We start from the raw sequence: 17,080 nt of genomic DNA, 5'->3' as shown, positions 1-17,080 counted from the left end.
AATCACACATTATTAAATATAAAAGAGGTCCAATGCAGCATCTACTCTAAGCCCCTCATTTTCCAGATGAGAAAACTGGGGTTCAGAGAGACAGAAAACTTGACCAAGGGCCCACAGCTTATTGGAAGTGAGAACCCTGGTCAGTGCTCTGTCCAAATAACCCCAGGCCTTACCTTGAATAGGTAGACCCACATTCAGTATGAGCATCTCCAAAGCACCCTGCTTCCCTCATCTCTGAAGCAAATATGTTCACCAAGTGGTATGTGTTGGATCTCTAAGCCCAGGTTACTGATACAGAGGCAAAGGAAAGATAAAGGAAAGAATTAAAACCAGTTCACCTCATTCTTGCCCTGGAAGCAGAAGTGTGTGTGTGTGTGTGTGTGTGTGTGTTAAGAGAAAGTGGGGAAGAGTACTGTGGGAGTTTTTTGTTTTTTTTTTTCAGTCATTGTAACAAATACCTAGGGCTTCCCTGGTGGCTCAGTGGTAAAGAATCCACCTGCCAATGAAGGAGATGCAGGAGATCCCTGGGGTCAGGAAGATCTTCTGGAAAAGGAAATGGCAACCCACTCCAGTCTTGCCTGGGAAACCCCATGGACAGAGGAGCTTGGCCAGTTAGTCTATGGAGGTGATAAAGAGTAGATATGACTTACGGACTAAACAACAACAATAAGAAGCAAATAATTGGAAGGGGAGATGCCCAATTGGTCATGCCCCTAAAACCCCTGCATCTTCTCCAACCTCTGCTGTCACCAGCAGAACGGAGGACAAGGAGGTCTGATTGGAAATAAATAGTCTGGACTATCTCTGGAAAGAGATAACAAGGATCCAGGAGTTTCCTTCTCCTGCAGTTCAGGATAAAAACCACATGTTGTTATTCTTGCTTCCTGAGACAGCCAGGTAAACTTGGAGTGGGAGCAGTCCAGATTTGGGAGTTTGGCTGGGAACAGTGAGGAAGGGAAAGGGGCGCGATTTGAAGGCAGAGCGAGTCCCTAAAATTCGTGGGTCTTCCCATTCTGGGACTGAGGCGCTGAGGAAGGGGCTGCCTCGTTCACCATCTCCCTTTCTGTCTTCCCACTCGCCTTCCTGACATCAGTATTACTTTCCTTAGATCCTTTAGTCTTTAACTAGGAGGGGCTGGTGTCATCTCCAGCGGCCCCTGTGACAGCCCCCCCAGCTCCCTCACCACCTCTCCCCGGAGCCCCGAGTCCCTCCCCATCCTCTTTTTTCCTCCACCCCCCACCCCCCAACAATGGTCTCTCCCGAAGCTCACTGTGCGGGGGGCGGGGGAGGGCGGGGGGAGGGCGGAGGCGGGGCCGGAGCCTGTGGGGGGGCAGGTCTGCATTGCTGCTTCCCCCGGTGCCCAGAGCAGACGCCGCTGCCGCCTGCCCCGCTGCCGGGACCCCCGCCCTCACCCGGACTCCCGTATCTGGGGGACTCAGCCCAGGTGAGACCCCTCTCTCAGTTTCTCAGCTCCACCCCGCCCCGGGGCAGAAGCAGCCTCGCCTTGCCTTGCAGCCATTTTATCCTCCGATGCTTTGCTTGTGGGGAGGGTGACCGTCCCTCATCAGGGGTGAGGGGATTGCTGGTGGTTTGAATGGACATTTATGGCGGTTGCTGTGCTGATCAGAGAAGGAAATATATATATGTATATGTACATATATATATATATTTATACATATGTATGGAGGAGGGGTGTTTTTCTCTACCTTAACCAAGTCCATACTACTCTCCTCAGATTTTAACGGGGGTGGGGGCTTGTAAGGTGGAATAGGGTTCCCTCAAACTCCAATTCCCAACTCATCTTCCCCGCCTCCCCCCGCACCGCGTGATAGATGACCTTGGCTGGGGCGGGAGAATGTACGCTGCCTCAGTCTGTGCGCCTGGACTTGGGTTGCGGGGTGGGGGGGGGGCGGTTGGGTTTGTGGGGGGTGTGTGGGGGGGTTGGTGGAGGAAGGGCAGATGAAGGAGGGAAGGAAGGGAATGGTGAACGGAAGTGTTGGGTAGATAGAGGTGGTGAACAACCAGGCTTGGGGGCACGGTTGGGGGTGGGGCTGGAGGCAGGCAGTCGCTCCGGGGCGGGGGGAAGGGGTGTTGAGTGCTGATGGGCACTAGTCCAGCAGCAGAATCTAGGGTGAGGGGAGGCGCTGGGAGAATGGGTTCAGTTAGTTCTAGGGGCTCCGCTCTTATACCAGAGTAGGGCAGGATGGGGAGGGTCGCCGCGGATGCTGGCAGGGGCGGTCTCTATGCCTGTACGCGTGAAGGTCTCCCCTTGCATTCTGGTTCCTGCCTCTCCGAATTCCTCCTTGGACGTTCTCGGCTGACACCTTGATCTTTTCCCGTCAGAAGTGTGGAGACTCCATCTTCCAAACCGTAGGGTAGCATGAAGGCAGGGGTGGTGCAGCCTTGGCTGTCCTGGGGTGGGGATCGAGGCTCAATTACCCAGCAGTGATAGGGAGGGTGCTCCAGCACCTCTCTCCCCCACATCCATGGATGTTTTGGTAAGTGATTGTTTCTAACGACCTTGTCACCTGGGCTAGGGTGGGTTGGGAAATCCAGGTGGCTTCTAAAGTCAGGGGCTTTGATGGAGGTGAGGGGTTCTGGACTTCCCCACCCCACAACCAATCCTGGGCTGAGTTATCCTGAGAGGAAGCCTTTGCTCAGAGTCTTCCGCCTCCCCCCATCCTCTGAAGAAAATCTCCCGGGCATGTTTTCCCATCAGGTGAAGACAGCCGACCTTAAAGGGCCCTGTAACCCTGAATCTTGTCTCCTTTAACCTCTACCTCTCTGAGTCTGTCTCCCTCCCACAAGCTTAGCCACCCTGTGCTGCTTTGGGGGCTAAAAATAGCACCACTTCCTCACCGGCTTGAAGAATTTGTGTTCCTTCTCTCCCTCCTGACCTCCTGGGTTTGTTGGCCCTGGGGGAGCTGGCTGTTGAGCCATCACATCCTGCTGTGGCTCTGGGGCCCTTCTGTACCCTTCCCGTTCCTCTCAGGGGTGAAGAGTGTAAACAAACGCAGGGCATGGCTCCTGCTGGGTCCATCTGCCTGCGTCAGGGTTTGGGTGGAGATCCTAATTGGGAAGGAAAGGTGAGGCAAGCAAATTGCATGCAGAAAGGGGATCCCACTGTTCCCTCTCTTTAATGGGGGATGGTTTGGGCCTTGAACCACAAGGAAAGGAGGTGACATAGGGGTCACTGGTTCTGGGTATCGTGGTCCACTGCTCACATCTGACCTGAGGGGGTAGGGCTCTGCTTTGCCAGTGCTTCTTTCTGAACTACATAGCATTACTTACCCTTTCTGCCTGGGCCACTGTGTGTGTGTGTGCGTGTGTGTGTAAGTGTATGTGTGACATTTAATGAAGGCCCTGGATGGGTGGGAACAGAATGAAGCAGGATATTTTTAGGGGAATGCTCTCTGATCAGAATCTAGTCCTGCTTCCTCTGCTTCTATGAAGGAAGAGGAGCTTCTCCCATGCTTGCCTCTGGAGGATGTCTTTTGTGGGGGAGGGGAGGTCCAAGCCCCCTTCATTCTATATCAGCTCCTACGCAATGCGGTATTTATGGACTCTCTTTTCCTTGACTCCTGGAGGAGGAGCAGAAAGGATTAAGGGGGATTAGAAAGGGAGGCCATGGAGGAAGGAGGTACAACTATAGACCTTAGACGCCCATGTTGGAAATGTATGTGTTTGATTTTCCAACCCTACCCCCGCCAGTGAAAGGGGGTCCATGTATGACATCCTGAAGGAAGGTGGCAAGCCAGTCATTACCTCTTTTTTAGATTTTGGTCTGCCCTTTTTCCGCATGATCTCAGATTCCAGGTCTCCCTTTTTGCGAGTCTTACACTGTTTGTCTGGAGCAGACAATATGGGTCCAGCTGCTGGCATTTGCTTGAAAACAGACAGAGGGGTCTTGGGACTCTGTATTGGGAGGTTACAACAGCATCCAAATGTGACCCCCCCTGCTTTGCCCTTGCTGCTTCTTTCACAGTTTTCAATCTAATAGGAAGGAAAGAAACTAATAGAAGGTCTGTTGTGAGATTAAATTATCACATCAACTTGGAGAAATAGAGATTATTATCCCCAGTTTAAATATAAGGACTCTGAGGCTTAGAGGTGTTCAGGAACCTGCTCAAGATCAGTTAGTAAATGGCAGAGCTGGAATTTCAATTTATGTCATCTGATTGTCATGCGCTTTGCACTGAACCAGCTCTCCTTGCCAGTATCCCTTTCTGCCATTCACCCTAAAGAGCATCCACAGGTGGCTTTTGTTCTAATGTCTTGTGAGGGAGTGGAGGTCATCTTACCACATCACTATCACCATGAAGAGTAATAACTAATATTTATTCATCAGTTGTTATGTGCCAGGCACTATGGTAAAGAGCTTATACTTATTATGTTATTTAATCCTTACTTCCCCCTCTTAAATGAGAGGGAACTAATGCTTTGAGGATCAGAGACATGCTCATGGTCACTTAGTAAGCTTTTGAAGCAGGAAGTCAAATCTAAGTCTGTCTGACTCTGGAAGCTGAGCTTTCACCCACTGAGCTATGTTGGGAGAAGATTCCACCTTATGAAGCCTACAAACATGGAACCTGAGGAAGGACCATGAAAGTCCCATCTTCAGATGCCATCAGTGGTCTGAAGGCAACAGATTGAAGGATTCAGTTGTCCTTCTATAGGTTCCCCCCAAGCTCTGCTCCCAGTAAGAAACCCAGACCAGACTAGAGAAGGGACTTTTGGTTTCTCTATTTCCTCTTTTATCCTTGGCAGACGGTGGTAAAGCAAAGGTCTGATCTTGAAGTGGGGCCAGGGATCAGGAGATGGGCTCGGGTAGGTGATCGTGACTTTGGAGCAAATCCCATGGGTCTAGTCTCCAAGGTCAAAGTAAGGGACGTATGCTGAATGGCCCATAGCAGGCCCAGACAGTCATCCTTTTTTCCTGAGGTGGGCTTGAGGCCAGCAGGCCATCTCTGTAACACAAGGCCCAGGTGGGGCTCTGGGTCGGCAGGAGCTCTATATTGGCCTTCTTCAGTGTTTTAAACCTCACAACCTCCTTTTTTCTCCCTCTTATCTTTTTCTAGATCTCCAGAGGCTCCTGGAAGAGAAGTGGCAGCTTTTTCTGAGTTATCCTGGCTCCCCAGCTTAGCCTCCCCAACCTGGCTCCCCCTCCCCTCCCGGTCCCCCCGGTCCCCCTCTTCCTTCCCAATGCACCCAACTGAACTGGGTGTGGGCCAAAGCTCTTCCCTCCCTTCCCCTCCTAGACACTCACTGGCCAGATCCTATATTCTATTCTGTGCCCAGAGTTACTCAAACACACTTTATCTAAGTAACTCCGGAAAGTGGTCTTTCTGACTCCACGAGCCTTTGCGCAGAATCAAAATAAGGAAGGCGGGGGAGATTCAGTGAGGTAGTCCCAAAGCCCCATCATGGAAGAGGGCTTCAGAGACCGGGCAGCTTTCATCCGTGGGGCCAAAGACATTGCCAAGGAAGTCAAGAAGCATGCAGCCAAGAAGGTGGTGAAGGGCCTGGACAGAGTCCAGGACGAATATTCCCGGAGATCCTACTCTCGTTTTGAGGAGGAGGACGATGATGATGACTTCCCTGCCCCTGCTGATGGCTATTACCGCGGGGAAGGGGCCCAGGATGAGGAGGAAGGCGGCGCATCTAGCGATGCCACGGAGGGCCACGATGAGGATGATGAGATCTACGAGGGGGAATATCAGGGCATCCCCCGGGCAGAGTCTGGGGGCAAAGGCGAGCGGATGGCAGATGGGGCGCCCCTGGCTGGAGTGAGGGGGGGCTTGGGTGATGGGGAGGGTCCTCCGGGAGGGCGGGGAGAAGCACAGCGGCGGAAAGAACGGGAAGAGCTAGCCCAGCAGTATGAAGCCATACTGCGGGAGTGCGGCCACGGCCGCTTCCAGTGGACACTGTACTTCGTGCTTGGTCTGGCGCTGATGGCCGACGGCGTCGAGGTCTTTGTGGTGGGGTTCGTGCTGCCCAGTGCTGAGAAAGACATGTGCCTGTCTGACTCCAACAAAGGCATGCTGGGTAAGGCACGCTGCGCTCCGGCGCATCCCGCCCCAAACTCTGCAAAACAGTTCTCTGTACCTGAGAACTGCTCCTGTCCTCACCACTGCATTCCTGGGGACTCTGGTCCCAAGATGTACCCGGGAGGGCTCAGAGTTCCTCTGACCTGCTCTCCGCCTCCCCTCCCCCGACCCTGACACCCTCCTCTGGAGGTTGGGTCATGGTGAGGTTGCTTGTGCAAGAGAAAAGGCAGCTGGGCTGGGGCTGGGGCCTGTAGTTGGGGGGTGGTCTGCTTAGTTCTGTAGGAGACGGCTGTGGTGGGATGGACCCCCATTTAGTGTTTCTTCCAAGTCTTTCCTCTTGTTATCCTGATTCCTTCCCCTTTTGGGGGGTACAAGAAGGCAGTATCCAAACTCCCTGATTTAAATGAGGAGAGTCAGTTTGGGGTGGTGGGGGGCTGGGGAGAATCCAGCCAGAGAAGCTGGTCACACTTGTTCTTGGTTAGCATTGGGAATGTTCAGGGGCCAGCGAGTGATCTTTAATGGCCCTTCCTGATGGAGATCCCAAGGGAGGAAATTCCCTAAAAGGGAATCCCTCAGAAGGGATCAGGTCTTGCTCTGTCACCAAGTTGCCACGAGATCTTGGCCAGTTTCCTTCTCCCTCGGGCTGGGCTTGGGCCTGGGTAAAATGCAGAGTTTGGAGTAGATAACTTTTAAGACCAATTCCAACTCTGATTTTATGAAGGAAGAAAGGAACAGGGGAGTTTTGGGACCAGAAGTATTGGAACTGGAAGGAATAAAAAATGGATTTATATGTGGGCTTCCGTGGTGGCTCTGTAAAGAATCTGCCTGTAATGCAGGAGACTGGGGTTTGATCCCTGGGTCGGGAAGTTACCCTGGAGAAGGAAATGGCAACCCACTCCAGTGTTCTTTCCTGGAGAATTTCAGGGACAGAAGAGCCTGTGGGCTACAGTCCATGGGGTCGCAAAGAGTTGGACACAACTGAGTGATTTTCACTTTCACTTTTGTGTGTGTGTGATTTCCTGGGAGGATTGAAGGAACGGAGCCTCTTTCCCAAGGAACATGAGAGACACCTCCTGCAGCTTGGAGGGCATCAAGTCAGAGAGGCTAGAGGGGATCCTGGGAGGGTCTGGGAATCTAGGCAGATCCACTTCTCATTCCAGGCAAGCTAGAGATGGGGGTATTGTGTATGCATGTGTGTGTGTGTGTGTGTCTGTGAGGCAGCAAGAGAGTGTGAGCGAGCAAGAAGGAATGAGAGGGAAAGAAAGGAGAATTCTAGGGTTGTCCCCTGTCTGCATCTCTGCCTTTGAACCTCCAGGCTGCAGAGATGACCTTCCATCTTTGCTCACGTAATGCATCCTCTCTCACTTGATCTCATCTCTGGGTAGACTTAGCTCCTACAAGTCCTTCAGATCCTCTGTCCATGCTGCTGTAGTTTCAGCTCATTTAAATGTCTGGCGAGTGGGAGAACCTTGGTGTGTCTGCTCATACCCCTCCTGCCTCTGTTCTTCTCCTTCAGGCCTCATTGTCTACCTGGGCATGATGGTGGGAGCCTTCCTCTGGGGAGGGCTGGCTGATCGGCTGGGTCGGAGACAGTGTCTGCTCATCTCACTCTCAGTCAACAGTGTCTTCGCCTTTTTCTCATCTTTCGTCCAGGGTTATGGCACTTTCCTTTTCTGCCGTCTCCTTTCTGGGGTCGGGTGAGTGTTCCCCTCATGAGCCCCTGGAAGGCAGGGCTGCGCCTTGGTTGCTGTTATACCTCTAGGGCCCTGCATACTGCCAGGCACACCAGCTATACCTCAAATATGTGTGAGCTGAATGAATGAACTCCCCTCCCTTCAGGCCAGTTTCTCCCTGTCCAGGACCTGTCTACTGTCTGTCCAGATTGCCATTCCATATCTGGTTCACTCCTGAGTCTGCCACCCTACCTTTTAGTTCTATTCTGAGTCTGGTTCCCTCAAGAGACCCAGTGGGGCTCAACTTCACCCCTGGGTATCTGTGGTTATCCCCTTCCCAGAGTATAAATATTTCCTGCATTCAACAACAAACCTTGTTCATACCCATACCTGCCAGAACTCTGAAGTCTTGAGCCACCCAACTTCTACACTTCCTCTGCCACCTGCATGTACCCTCTGCATTGTCTCCCAGCTCTCTTCTGGCTTGCTTCCTCAGAATCCTCTTGTTCTTCCTTTGGGGATTTTCCCTCTTTCCTGTGAGTATCAGCTCTCCCTTCCAACTCTGTAGTCATCTTCAAGATTCAATGTTTGTTCGTTACCATTCCCTGAGAACTGCCTGCCTGTTTCCCAGGGTCCCAAGGATGGGTGCCTGATGGCTGGTGGTGAGGGAGCTTATAGGGCATGGTGTGAGGAGTAGTTTCTCTTTAAAAGGTTCAGAAGATGAAAGGGACTTGGGGATCCAGAGCAGTGGGGTATGGGATCAGGAATATGGCCATTTTCTAATGCTGAAATTCTTGCAATGCCCTCCAGGATTGGAGGGTCCATCCCCATCGTCTTCTCCTATTTCTCGGAGTTTCTGGCACAGGAGAAACGTGGGGAGCATTTGAGCTGGCTCTGCATGTTTTGGATGATTGGTGGAGTGTACGCAGCTGCTATGGCCTGGGCCATCATCCCCCACTATGGTGAGCAGCCCCCAGAAGATGCACCCCAGACTCTCTCTCCTCTCCTGTGCTCCCTATGGTAGGACCCTACAGCCTTTAGCCTCTCTGCTGACACTGTGACTCTGTCCTTGCCAGGATGGAGCTTTCAGATGGGGTCTGCTTACCAGTTCCACAGCTGGAGGGTCTTTGTCCTCGTCTGCGCTTTCCCTTCTGTGTTTGCCATTGGGGCTCTGACCACACAGCCTGAAAGCCCCCGTTTCTTCCTGGAGGTGATTGGGGCTGGGGCTGGGCTGGGGGAAGGGCAGCAGGGGCTCCTGCGTTCAAACACCCACCATGGGCTGGGTCTGGTCCACGTGGCAGCCTTCCTTTCTCAGGGTCCAAGGTCTGGGGGGCCTTGATTTCACTTCCTTTGTCTTAGAATATGTTTCCAGGGGAGTTCCGTGGGTGTTAAAACCAGAGGACCTGCTTCACCACGGGTGGCTTAGGGTTTTGCAGGCAGGGGTCCTGATCCTGGCCCTGACGTTATGGTTCAAAAGAGGATCCTCCAGCCCACTCATCGCCCCTCCACTTTATCCTGACCCAGCAGGGTGAGGATGCTCCTCCTGCTCTGACTACATACTTGCCCAGCATCTTCATTTCCCCCTTTTCAGTTTCTCTTTCCATTGTGCCAGGGGATCCCCGACTCTTGCCCAAGCCTGGTTATCTCTTGCTGTGCTCCCCCTTGGGCTCTTTCGGAGTGGTTGGTGGATGTGTCCCTAGGTCAGGTTGTGGGAGAGGGATCTGTAGCCCTGGGTCAGGAAGGGGCTGACCCGGATATGGGGATTGTTTCTGTGGCTCTAGAATGGGAAGCATGATGAGGCCTGGATGGTACTGAAGCAGGTCCATGACACCAACATGCGCGCCAAGGGGCATCCTGAGCGAGTCTTCTCGGTAAGCCACAGTCCTCCCCTCAGTCCTCCGAGTGCCCACACCTGGCCCCTCCCTGGACTCCTCCCCTCACTCACATCCACCTTCCTAGGCCACACTGAGATCTCAGTGGGATCTCTTAGGGTATCATGTCTCCCTCCCATCTCCCACTTTGCTACCGCAGGAGAAACTGGGGTACTTGGAAGGGCTGGAAAGTACAGACTAAGTGACTGCTCACTCCTTCTTTTGACCCCAGGTAACCCACATTAAGACAATTCATCAGGAGGATGAGTTGATTGAAATCCAGTCAGACACAGGGACCTGGTACCAGCGCTGGGGGGTCCGGGCCTTGAGCCTGGGAGGGCAGGTAATGGGGGAGGGGATGGTGGAGAGATGGAGAGGAAGGCAGGGCTGGAGCCTGGGTGTGGGGGTGATGGGTGAACTGGAGGGAGGTGGTAGGGCAGAAAAATGAGGATCTGGAGGTGCTAGAACTACTGGCTGGCAGCCGCTGTATGACTTTGTCCTATTCCACCTAGGTCTGGGGGAATTTTCTCTCTTGTTTTGGCCCAGAATACCGCCGCATCACTCTGATGATGATGGGTGTGTGGTTCACCATGTCATTCAGGTGAGGAGCTGGGTGGGGTGGGTCGGAAGTGCTGGATGTGATGGTCTGTGGGTTGGGAGAGAGGTGGAGAAAATGGAAATGAAGGGGATGAATGATGAGGGAAGGTGCTGTTTGGATCCCCTCTGATACTCCACCCGGCTCATCTACCTCACTCCTTAATCCAACAAACTTACAGGCAGAACAGTATTAAGTTTCTATTCTGTGCCACGTACTCTGCTGGGATGGAATAGATGTGGTCTCAGTCCTCACGGAGATTACATTTTGGTCTAGGAGCCAGACAAACTAGCTGTAATGAGGAGTGCCACGGTGGGGGATGTGCACTGGGAACAGGCGAACGGGCTTCCCGGCCCAGATCGCTGGTAGGCTGGAGAGGGGATGTAAGTCCTGAGGGATGAATAGGAGTTAGGCTGAGGGTGGGATGGGGAAGACTGTTTTATTTAAACAGAAGGTAGAGCAAATGCCTGGGAGGTAAGAATAGGCGGGAAGGTTAGAAAAACATGAAGTTCCCCAGAACCACAGCAGTTGGTGAAAGATGAGATGAGGTGAGAGATGAGGTTGGGGAGATGAGCACGGTCCTAACATGGGCTGACTCCTCTGTTTCTTTCTCCTTCTGGACTGTGTGGTTCTAATCCATGAGCCCTGATTCCATTGCCCTTGACGCTTCAGCTACTATGGCCTGACTGTCTGGTTTCCCGACATGATCCGCCATCTCCAAGCGGTGGACTATGCAGCCCGCACCAAAGTGTTTCCTGGGGAACGCGTGGAACATGTGACTTTTAACTTCACCTTGGAGAATCAGATCCACCGAGGGGGACAGTACTTCAATGACAAGTATGTGGGGATCTTTGGGCTTCACCCCTTCCATCCCTCCTACCCTTTGCCTTTTTTGTGAGCCTGGGGGTTCAGAGACAAGGTGTTTGGGGGCAAAGACCTGTGGTTCTTCTCAATCCTGCAGCTTCCTGTCTTACATCACTGTTACTTCATGAGTGTTGGAGGAGGGTATAAGAATGAAGGGAAGGTGGCTTTCATCATCCTGGCTTTACAGGTTCATTGGGCTACGTCTGAAGTCAGTGTCCTTTGAGGACTCCCTATTTGAGGAGTGTTACTTCGAGGATGTCACATCCAGCAACACATTTTTCCGCAACTGCACATTCATCAACACCGTGTTCTATAACACTGGTAAGGTGGGATGGCTAGAGGCTGACAGACCAAAGGATTGGGTGGACCCTGAGCTGGAGAAAGGGAACCTTCTTCATTCCCTAACTCAGAGTTCTCAAGCTGAGCTCTTCAGAGCCTTGGAGGTGATAGGGGGGCCTGTTAGTTACTACCAGCAATTACAAAAATCTAATGGTAATTGATCATTTTTCTGTAATAAGTAGAACATCTGATGAAAACATCAAGTTTGCTTTTGGCTAGAATTGAAACAACTCAATATTGTGATATTAATGCACTTTTGAAGAGGGCAAAATCATTCAAAAGAGCAGCCTTGGAAAAGAAAGAAAAAACAATAAAAGGGATATTTGGTGGAGAAAAGGGAGTCAGGGCCTTAATCCTTTGCTTTAACAGGGATTCTCAAACTATATGCACAGGAAGTGCTGGTTTTGTGAGCTAGACTGAGGTTTCCCACCTCTAAATGGAGTGCTGAATGAGTTTTCCTATCTTGCAGGAAAAAATAATGGATAGGACTTCTAAGGCTTTTTAATATTTTGCTCAGTAATTCATCCTAAACTTATGACTCTGCTACTACTTGTAATTAGCTAGAGCAGACAAAAAGAATGAACAAGAAAGCAGTAGACATCATTAAGGAGAAAATATGGAAACAGCCAAGTGCATTGTTTCATTTCTGGTCATTTTGTGACATAAAAGGATCCTAGCTCCTATGGTGATGTCATCTGATATTTTGCCATAGTGTCCTGACTGATTCTGAGAGCCCCGCCTGCTAAACCCCTCAGAGGCACAGCCCTGGGCATGAGCACTAGCAGCCCCCCTCTCACACGTGCCATGACTGTCTGCCCGTCTTGCCTTCGCCCCCAGACCTGTTTGAGTACAAGTTTGTGAACAGCCGTCTGGTGAATAGCACATTCCTGCACAACAAGGAGGGCTGCCCCCTGGACGTGACGGGGACGGGTGAAGGCGCCTACATGGTGTATTTTGTCAGCTTCTTGGGGACGCTGGCTGTGCTTCCTGGGAACATTGTGTCCGCTCTGCTCATGGACAAGATTGGCAGGCTCCGAATGCTTGGTAAGGGCGAGAGGCTGGGTGGTGGTGTGTCACAACTGGCCAGGAAGCTGGGGGGAGGGCATGGCCGTCACCAGGCTTCTCACCTTAGTCTGTGGAAAGCTTAGCCAGAGAAGGGTCTCACGTCTTCTGCTTGGAGGGAGTGGGGGGAGGTGGGGGCTGCATGACCAGGCGGGGTCTGGTGAGGAAGCTCCTCTGGGGATAGGAGGTGGGCAGAATAGCAAGTCTAGGGTACAGGCTTTGGGGTCATGGGTTCTGAATCTCAGCTCTACTGCCTTCTTAGCTAAGTTACTCACCTCTGCGAACCCAGCTGTCTCATCTGCAACATGGCAGTGATGACAGTACCTCTTAGGAGGCTGAATTATTAGTAATGTGTGTAAACCATCCAATTGTGTGGTGCATAGCTTGCACCGAGGAATGGTTGGTAGTGATACTGTTAAAAAAAAGACAATGTAAGTGAGGTTGGAGATAAGGAAGTAGCCTTCCTTTTGGGTACCCTGGCAAAGAGTCTCATCCTGGTCGAAGGGACAGAGTGGGCTGTAGGTGGCTTTCACCGTGGCCACGCTCATGCTGCATTCTTCCTCCCTGGCTCCAGCTGGCTCCAGCGTGATGTCCTGTGTCTCCTGCTTCTTCCTGTCTTTCGGGAACAGTGAGTCTGCCATGATTGCTCTGCTCTGCCTTTTCGGGGGGGTCAGCATCGCATCCTGGAACGCGCTGGACGTGTTGACTGTTGAACTCTACCCCTCGGACAAGAGGTAACAGGCGTGTGGTGGGGGCAGGGCAGCAGGTTTAGGGCTCAGAGGGCAGGACAGAAATGGGGTGAGGAAGGGGCTGATGGGGAAAAGCATCTTTAAGGGTAAAAGGGTACATATTCCCCTTGAGTTTCGCTTCTAAAAGCTGGTAGCTTTTTTTTTTTTCCAAAGCTGGTAGCTTTTATATTCACTCCTTGAAGTCTTAACTATTAACCTAATTTTTTGGTGTCCCTTCCCCCTTGCCTCCCAATTTATCTGTATTCCCTGGTGTGCACCCCTCCTTTCTAATTGCTCCATCCTTCCTCTCCCTCTTGGACACTGCCCACCCTTCCCCCACAAATCCTCCCATGCCTCTCCCTTTGGCTCCCTCCCCGGCCCGTCCATCCCGTGTGCTGCGCTGGGGGACTCCTGAGCAGGACCACAGCCTTCGGCTTCCTGAATGCCCTGTGTAAGCTGGCAGCTGTGCTGGGGATCAGCATCTTCACGTCCTTTGTGGGAATCACCAAGGCTGCCCCCATCCTCTTTGCCTCAGCTGCCCTTGCCCTCGGGAGTTCTCTGGCCCTGAAGCTGCCCGAGACCCGGGGGCAGGTGCTGCAGTGAGGGAATCTCTGGAGCTTTGCGGGTGGCAGGCACACTGTGAGACCAACAATTCCCTCTTCCCGTTCCCTGCCCTGCCATCCTGGCTGCCAGAGCCCTCGTTCCCCGCTTCCTGTTTAGTGTCTTAGCCATGTATGCGTGAGTGTGTGTGTGTATGTATGTGTGTGCATGTGTGAGACCCCATGGGCAGGGACTACAGGGAAGGCTCCTCCATCCCAGATTTGGGGTGCAGCTCTATTTCCCACCTCTTACCACCCCTGACTTTGCACAAGAGAAGGCTTGGCCCCACCCTTCTCCCCCAGTGTTAGTGAGAGGCCCTTGCTCTTCCCAGCTCCTGGGGCTTTAGAACAGGCTTCCTGCCTTCCCTCTTATTCCCTCTGCCTGGGCTCTGGTGAAACCACAAGCAGGTGGTTATGCCGGGGGCTAGGGCCTGATGTAGACCATGGACCAAAAGAACTTCTTAGAGTTGGAAGGGCCTAGAGTGCCCTCTCATGCCTCCTGTTGGATGCTGGGGAAGTAGCAATAAACCTCAGCCCCCTGGCCTCCAGTTCCCCCTCAATTTGGGCTACAAGAAGCCTGAATTTTATGAAATTAGCTTTCTGATTCTTATTTATTTATATATTAAGTTCTGAGGCAGCTCAGCAGGACTGTGTGTGTGTGAATGCTTGTGTACACTTGTGTGTGTGTGTGCGCGTGTGCTGTGGGGTGGGGGTGTCATTATACTGTCCTAAAATACAAGCCAAGGGTAATTTCAGTGGACACACACACAAGTACCTGCCTCCCACAGTACCTCCCCTAACCTTGTTTCTGAGCCTGGCCTGGGTGGGAGGAGCTTCGGCAGGCTGGGAGAAGAGTCTCATAGTCTAGCGAAAGCCAAGGGCACCTGACAAGGTTCATCTCCTCCCCCTCTCTCAAGAAGCACAGGCCTCCTCTGGTGTGAGAGGCTCTCCCCACTACATAGCACAGACAGGAACAGCACAGCTGCCCTCCCACCTCCAGACTGTCCCCGCAGAGGCAGAGGAGCAGGGGAGGGAAAGAAACCAGTATGTGGTCAAACCAGCAGATCAAAAAGCACAAGGAGCTGGGGAGGGGCAGGAACCGGGCTTTCCCAGCAACTCCTGCAAAGTGGGAAGAGTTTCAGCAGTAAGCCAGGGACCCCTAATGCAGGGACCAGAAGCCTCAGTTTCCCCATCTCACCCTCCCCACAGGATAGCGCCTGTAGGTTAAGCTGCCCCTGCCCCCTGCCCCCACCCCGTGTGGCTGCTTTCTTTGGTGCCCCCGTCCTCCACCCCCCACACTGTAGCTGTGATGTGTTGTAGTTTTTAGCTGTTTGTAAATGTTAAAAAGTTAAAAGAAAAAAAGTGAAAACAAAAAAAGAAAATCCAAATTCAGCCTCCTCATGCTGCGTCTGGTGCCCCCACCCTTTGGTCACTCCCATTTTGTAAAAGTGAACCAGGTGGTGACTGTTTAACTCTGATGTCTGTGCTCAAAGAACTGCCTTCTCCAGTGCCCAGTGTATGAGTGTGTGCCCTCTCTCTTCACCCTTCATTTGCTGGACGCAGCCCTCTGCCCTGCACCTCCCTGGAGGGACCCATCCATCTCCCTTACTCTCCTGGGGAACCCTAAATCCAACTCTGTTAATGTAAAAAAAATTAAATGAAAAATACTGATGAAAAATAAAAAGGAAACAAATCCTTAAAACCTAAAATGGCTAAGTCTGCTTCTTCGCCTCTACCTACATCCACCTTTATTCTGCCTCCTGAGGCAGAAGATGGTGAGCTGGGAAAACTCCTTTCTCCAGACTGAAGGCCAGAGTAACACGATGCATCACATTTACTTCCTGCGTTGGCCTCTATGCTGACCTTTCCACTTTTATAGATGGAGGGCCCCCACAGTTTCCTAGATTTGAAAACTTGGGGTAATGTCCTACAACTTAATAGCAAAACAACTAATAACCTGATTAAAAAATGGGCTAAAGACTTGAGTAGCCATTTTTCCAAACACATAAAATGACCAATAGGTATTGTTCAGTTGTGTCCGACTTCTTTGCAACCCCACGCAGTGCAGCACCCAGGCTTCCCATCCTTCATTATTGCCCAGTTTGCTCAAACTCATATCCATTGAGTCGATGCCATCCAACCCTCTCTCCCTCTTCTCCCGCCCTCCATCTTTCCCAGCATCAGGGTCTTTTCCAGTGAGTCGGCTTTTCACATCAGGTGGCCAGTAGGTATATATGTATATAAAAAATGCTCAATGTCACTAATCATCAGGGAAGTGCAATCAAAACCTTAATGAGATACCACCTCATACCTGTCAGGATAGCTATTTTATATATACGTGTGTGTGTGTGTGTGTGTGTGTGTGTATATATATATATATATAGTGAGTGAAGTCGCTCAGTCGTGTCTGACTCTTTGAGACCCCATGGACTGTAGCCCACCAGGCTTCTCCGTCCATGGAATTTTCCAGGTAAGAGTACTGGAGTGGGTTGCCATTTCCTTCACCAGGGGATCTTCCCAACCCAGGGATTGAACCTGGGTCTCCAGGATTGCAGGCAGATGCTTTACCCTCTGAGCCAACAGAGAAGCCTCCAAATAATATATATATATATTATATAAAGTATTGATGAAGATGGGGAGATAGTGGAACCCCTGCACACTGTTGGTGGGAATACAAAATGGTGCAACCACTCTGGAAAATATGGAAGTTTCTCAAAATTAAAAATAGAACTACCATATGATCCAGCAATCCCACTTCTGGGTATTTACCCAAAAGAACTGAAATCAGGATCCTGGAGAAGTTTTAGCACTCTCATGTTCATTGCAGCATTATCACAATTAGCGAAGACGTAGAAACAACCTGAATGTTCATTGACAAATGCCTGGATGAAAAAAAATTAATATATACATACAATGGAATACTTGCCAGCCTTAAAAAAAGGAAATTCCGCTGTGATAAACCATGAGGACGTTATGTTAAGTGAAATAAGCCAGTCACAGAAAGATAAATATGCACGATTCTACTTATATGAGTTATCTATAATAGCTGAATAGAATCAGTGGGATGTTGGCTGCTGGGGCAGGGGTGGGGTGGGGAGAGGGACGTAGGGAATTATCAATCAACGGGCCTTAAGTTTCAGCTGAGCAAGATGATTAAACTCGAGATCTGCTGTATGACGTTGTACTTGTCAGTGATAATGTATCATACACATCTCATATTAAGTTTTGCCATAATGAAATAATATTTACAAAAACAAATTTAAAAAATCTAAAAACTCCGCAAATGAAAACAAATAACTTGG

The 17,080-nt window shown here is 51.2% G+C and overlaps 1 protein-coding gene across 4 annotated transcripts; it reads left to right on the top strand.

The window, feature by feature from the left end:
* Positions 1-1,289: 1,289 nt before the first annotated feature.
* SV2A (synaptic vesicle glycoprotein 2A) lies at positions 1,290-15,487 on the top strand. 4 transcript variants are annotated; one of them, XM_043457159.1, is made up of 13 exons: positions 1,290-1,444; positions 5,079-6,045; positions 7,564-7,744; positions 8,531-8,682; positions 8,797-8,930; positions 9,502-9,591; positions 9,824-9,934; positions 10,104-10,192; positions 10,859-11,023; positions 11,238-11,371; positions 12,227-12,433; positions 13,026-13,185; positions 13,599-15,487. In XM_043457159.1, exons 2-13 carry the CDS (start codon positions 5,424-5,426, stop codon positions 13,780-13,782), a joined length of 2,229 nt encoding a protein of 742 aa, XP_043313094.1. In that variant the 5' UTR covers positions 1,290-1,444; positions 5,079-5,423; the 3' UTR covers positions 13,783-15,487. The 4 variants fall into 4 exon arrangements, with proteins under 4 accessions (XP_043313094.1, XP_043313100.1, XP_043313107.1 ...); XM_043457165.1 differs by lacking the exon at positions 1,290-1,444 and adding an exon at positions 2,363-2,498; XM_043457172.1 differs by lacking the exons at positions 1,290-1,444; positions 7,564-7,744 and having other exon boundaries at positions 5,908-6,045.
* Positions 15,488-17,080: the final 1,593 nt, after the last annotated feature.

The sequence above is a fragment of the Cervus canadensis genome, chromosome 2 (genome assembly GCF_019320065.1).
Source record: "Cervus canadensis isolate Bull #8, Minnesota chromosome 2, ASM1932006v1, whole genome shotgun sequence".
Taxonomy (NCBI): Eukaryota; Metazoa; Chordata; class Mammalia; order Artiodactyla; family Cervidae; genus Cervus; species Cervus canadensis.
Note: the sequence above shows the minus strand (reverse complement) of the source record. Positions and strands in the feature narration are given on the sequence as shown.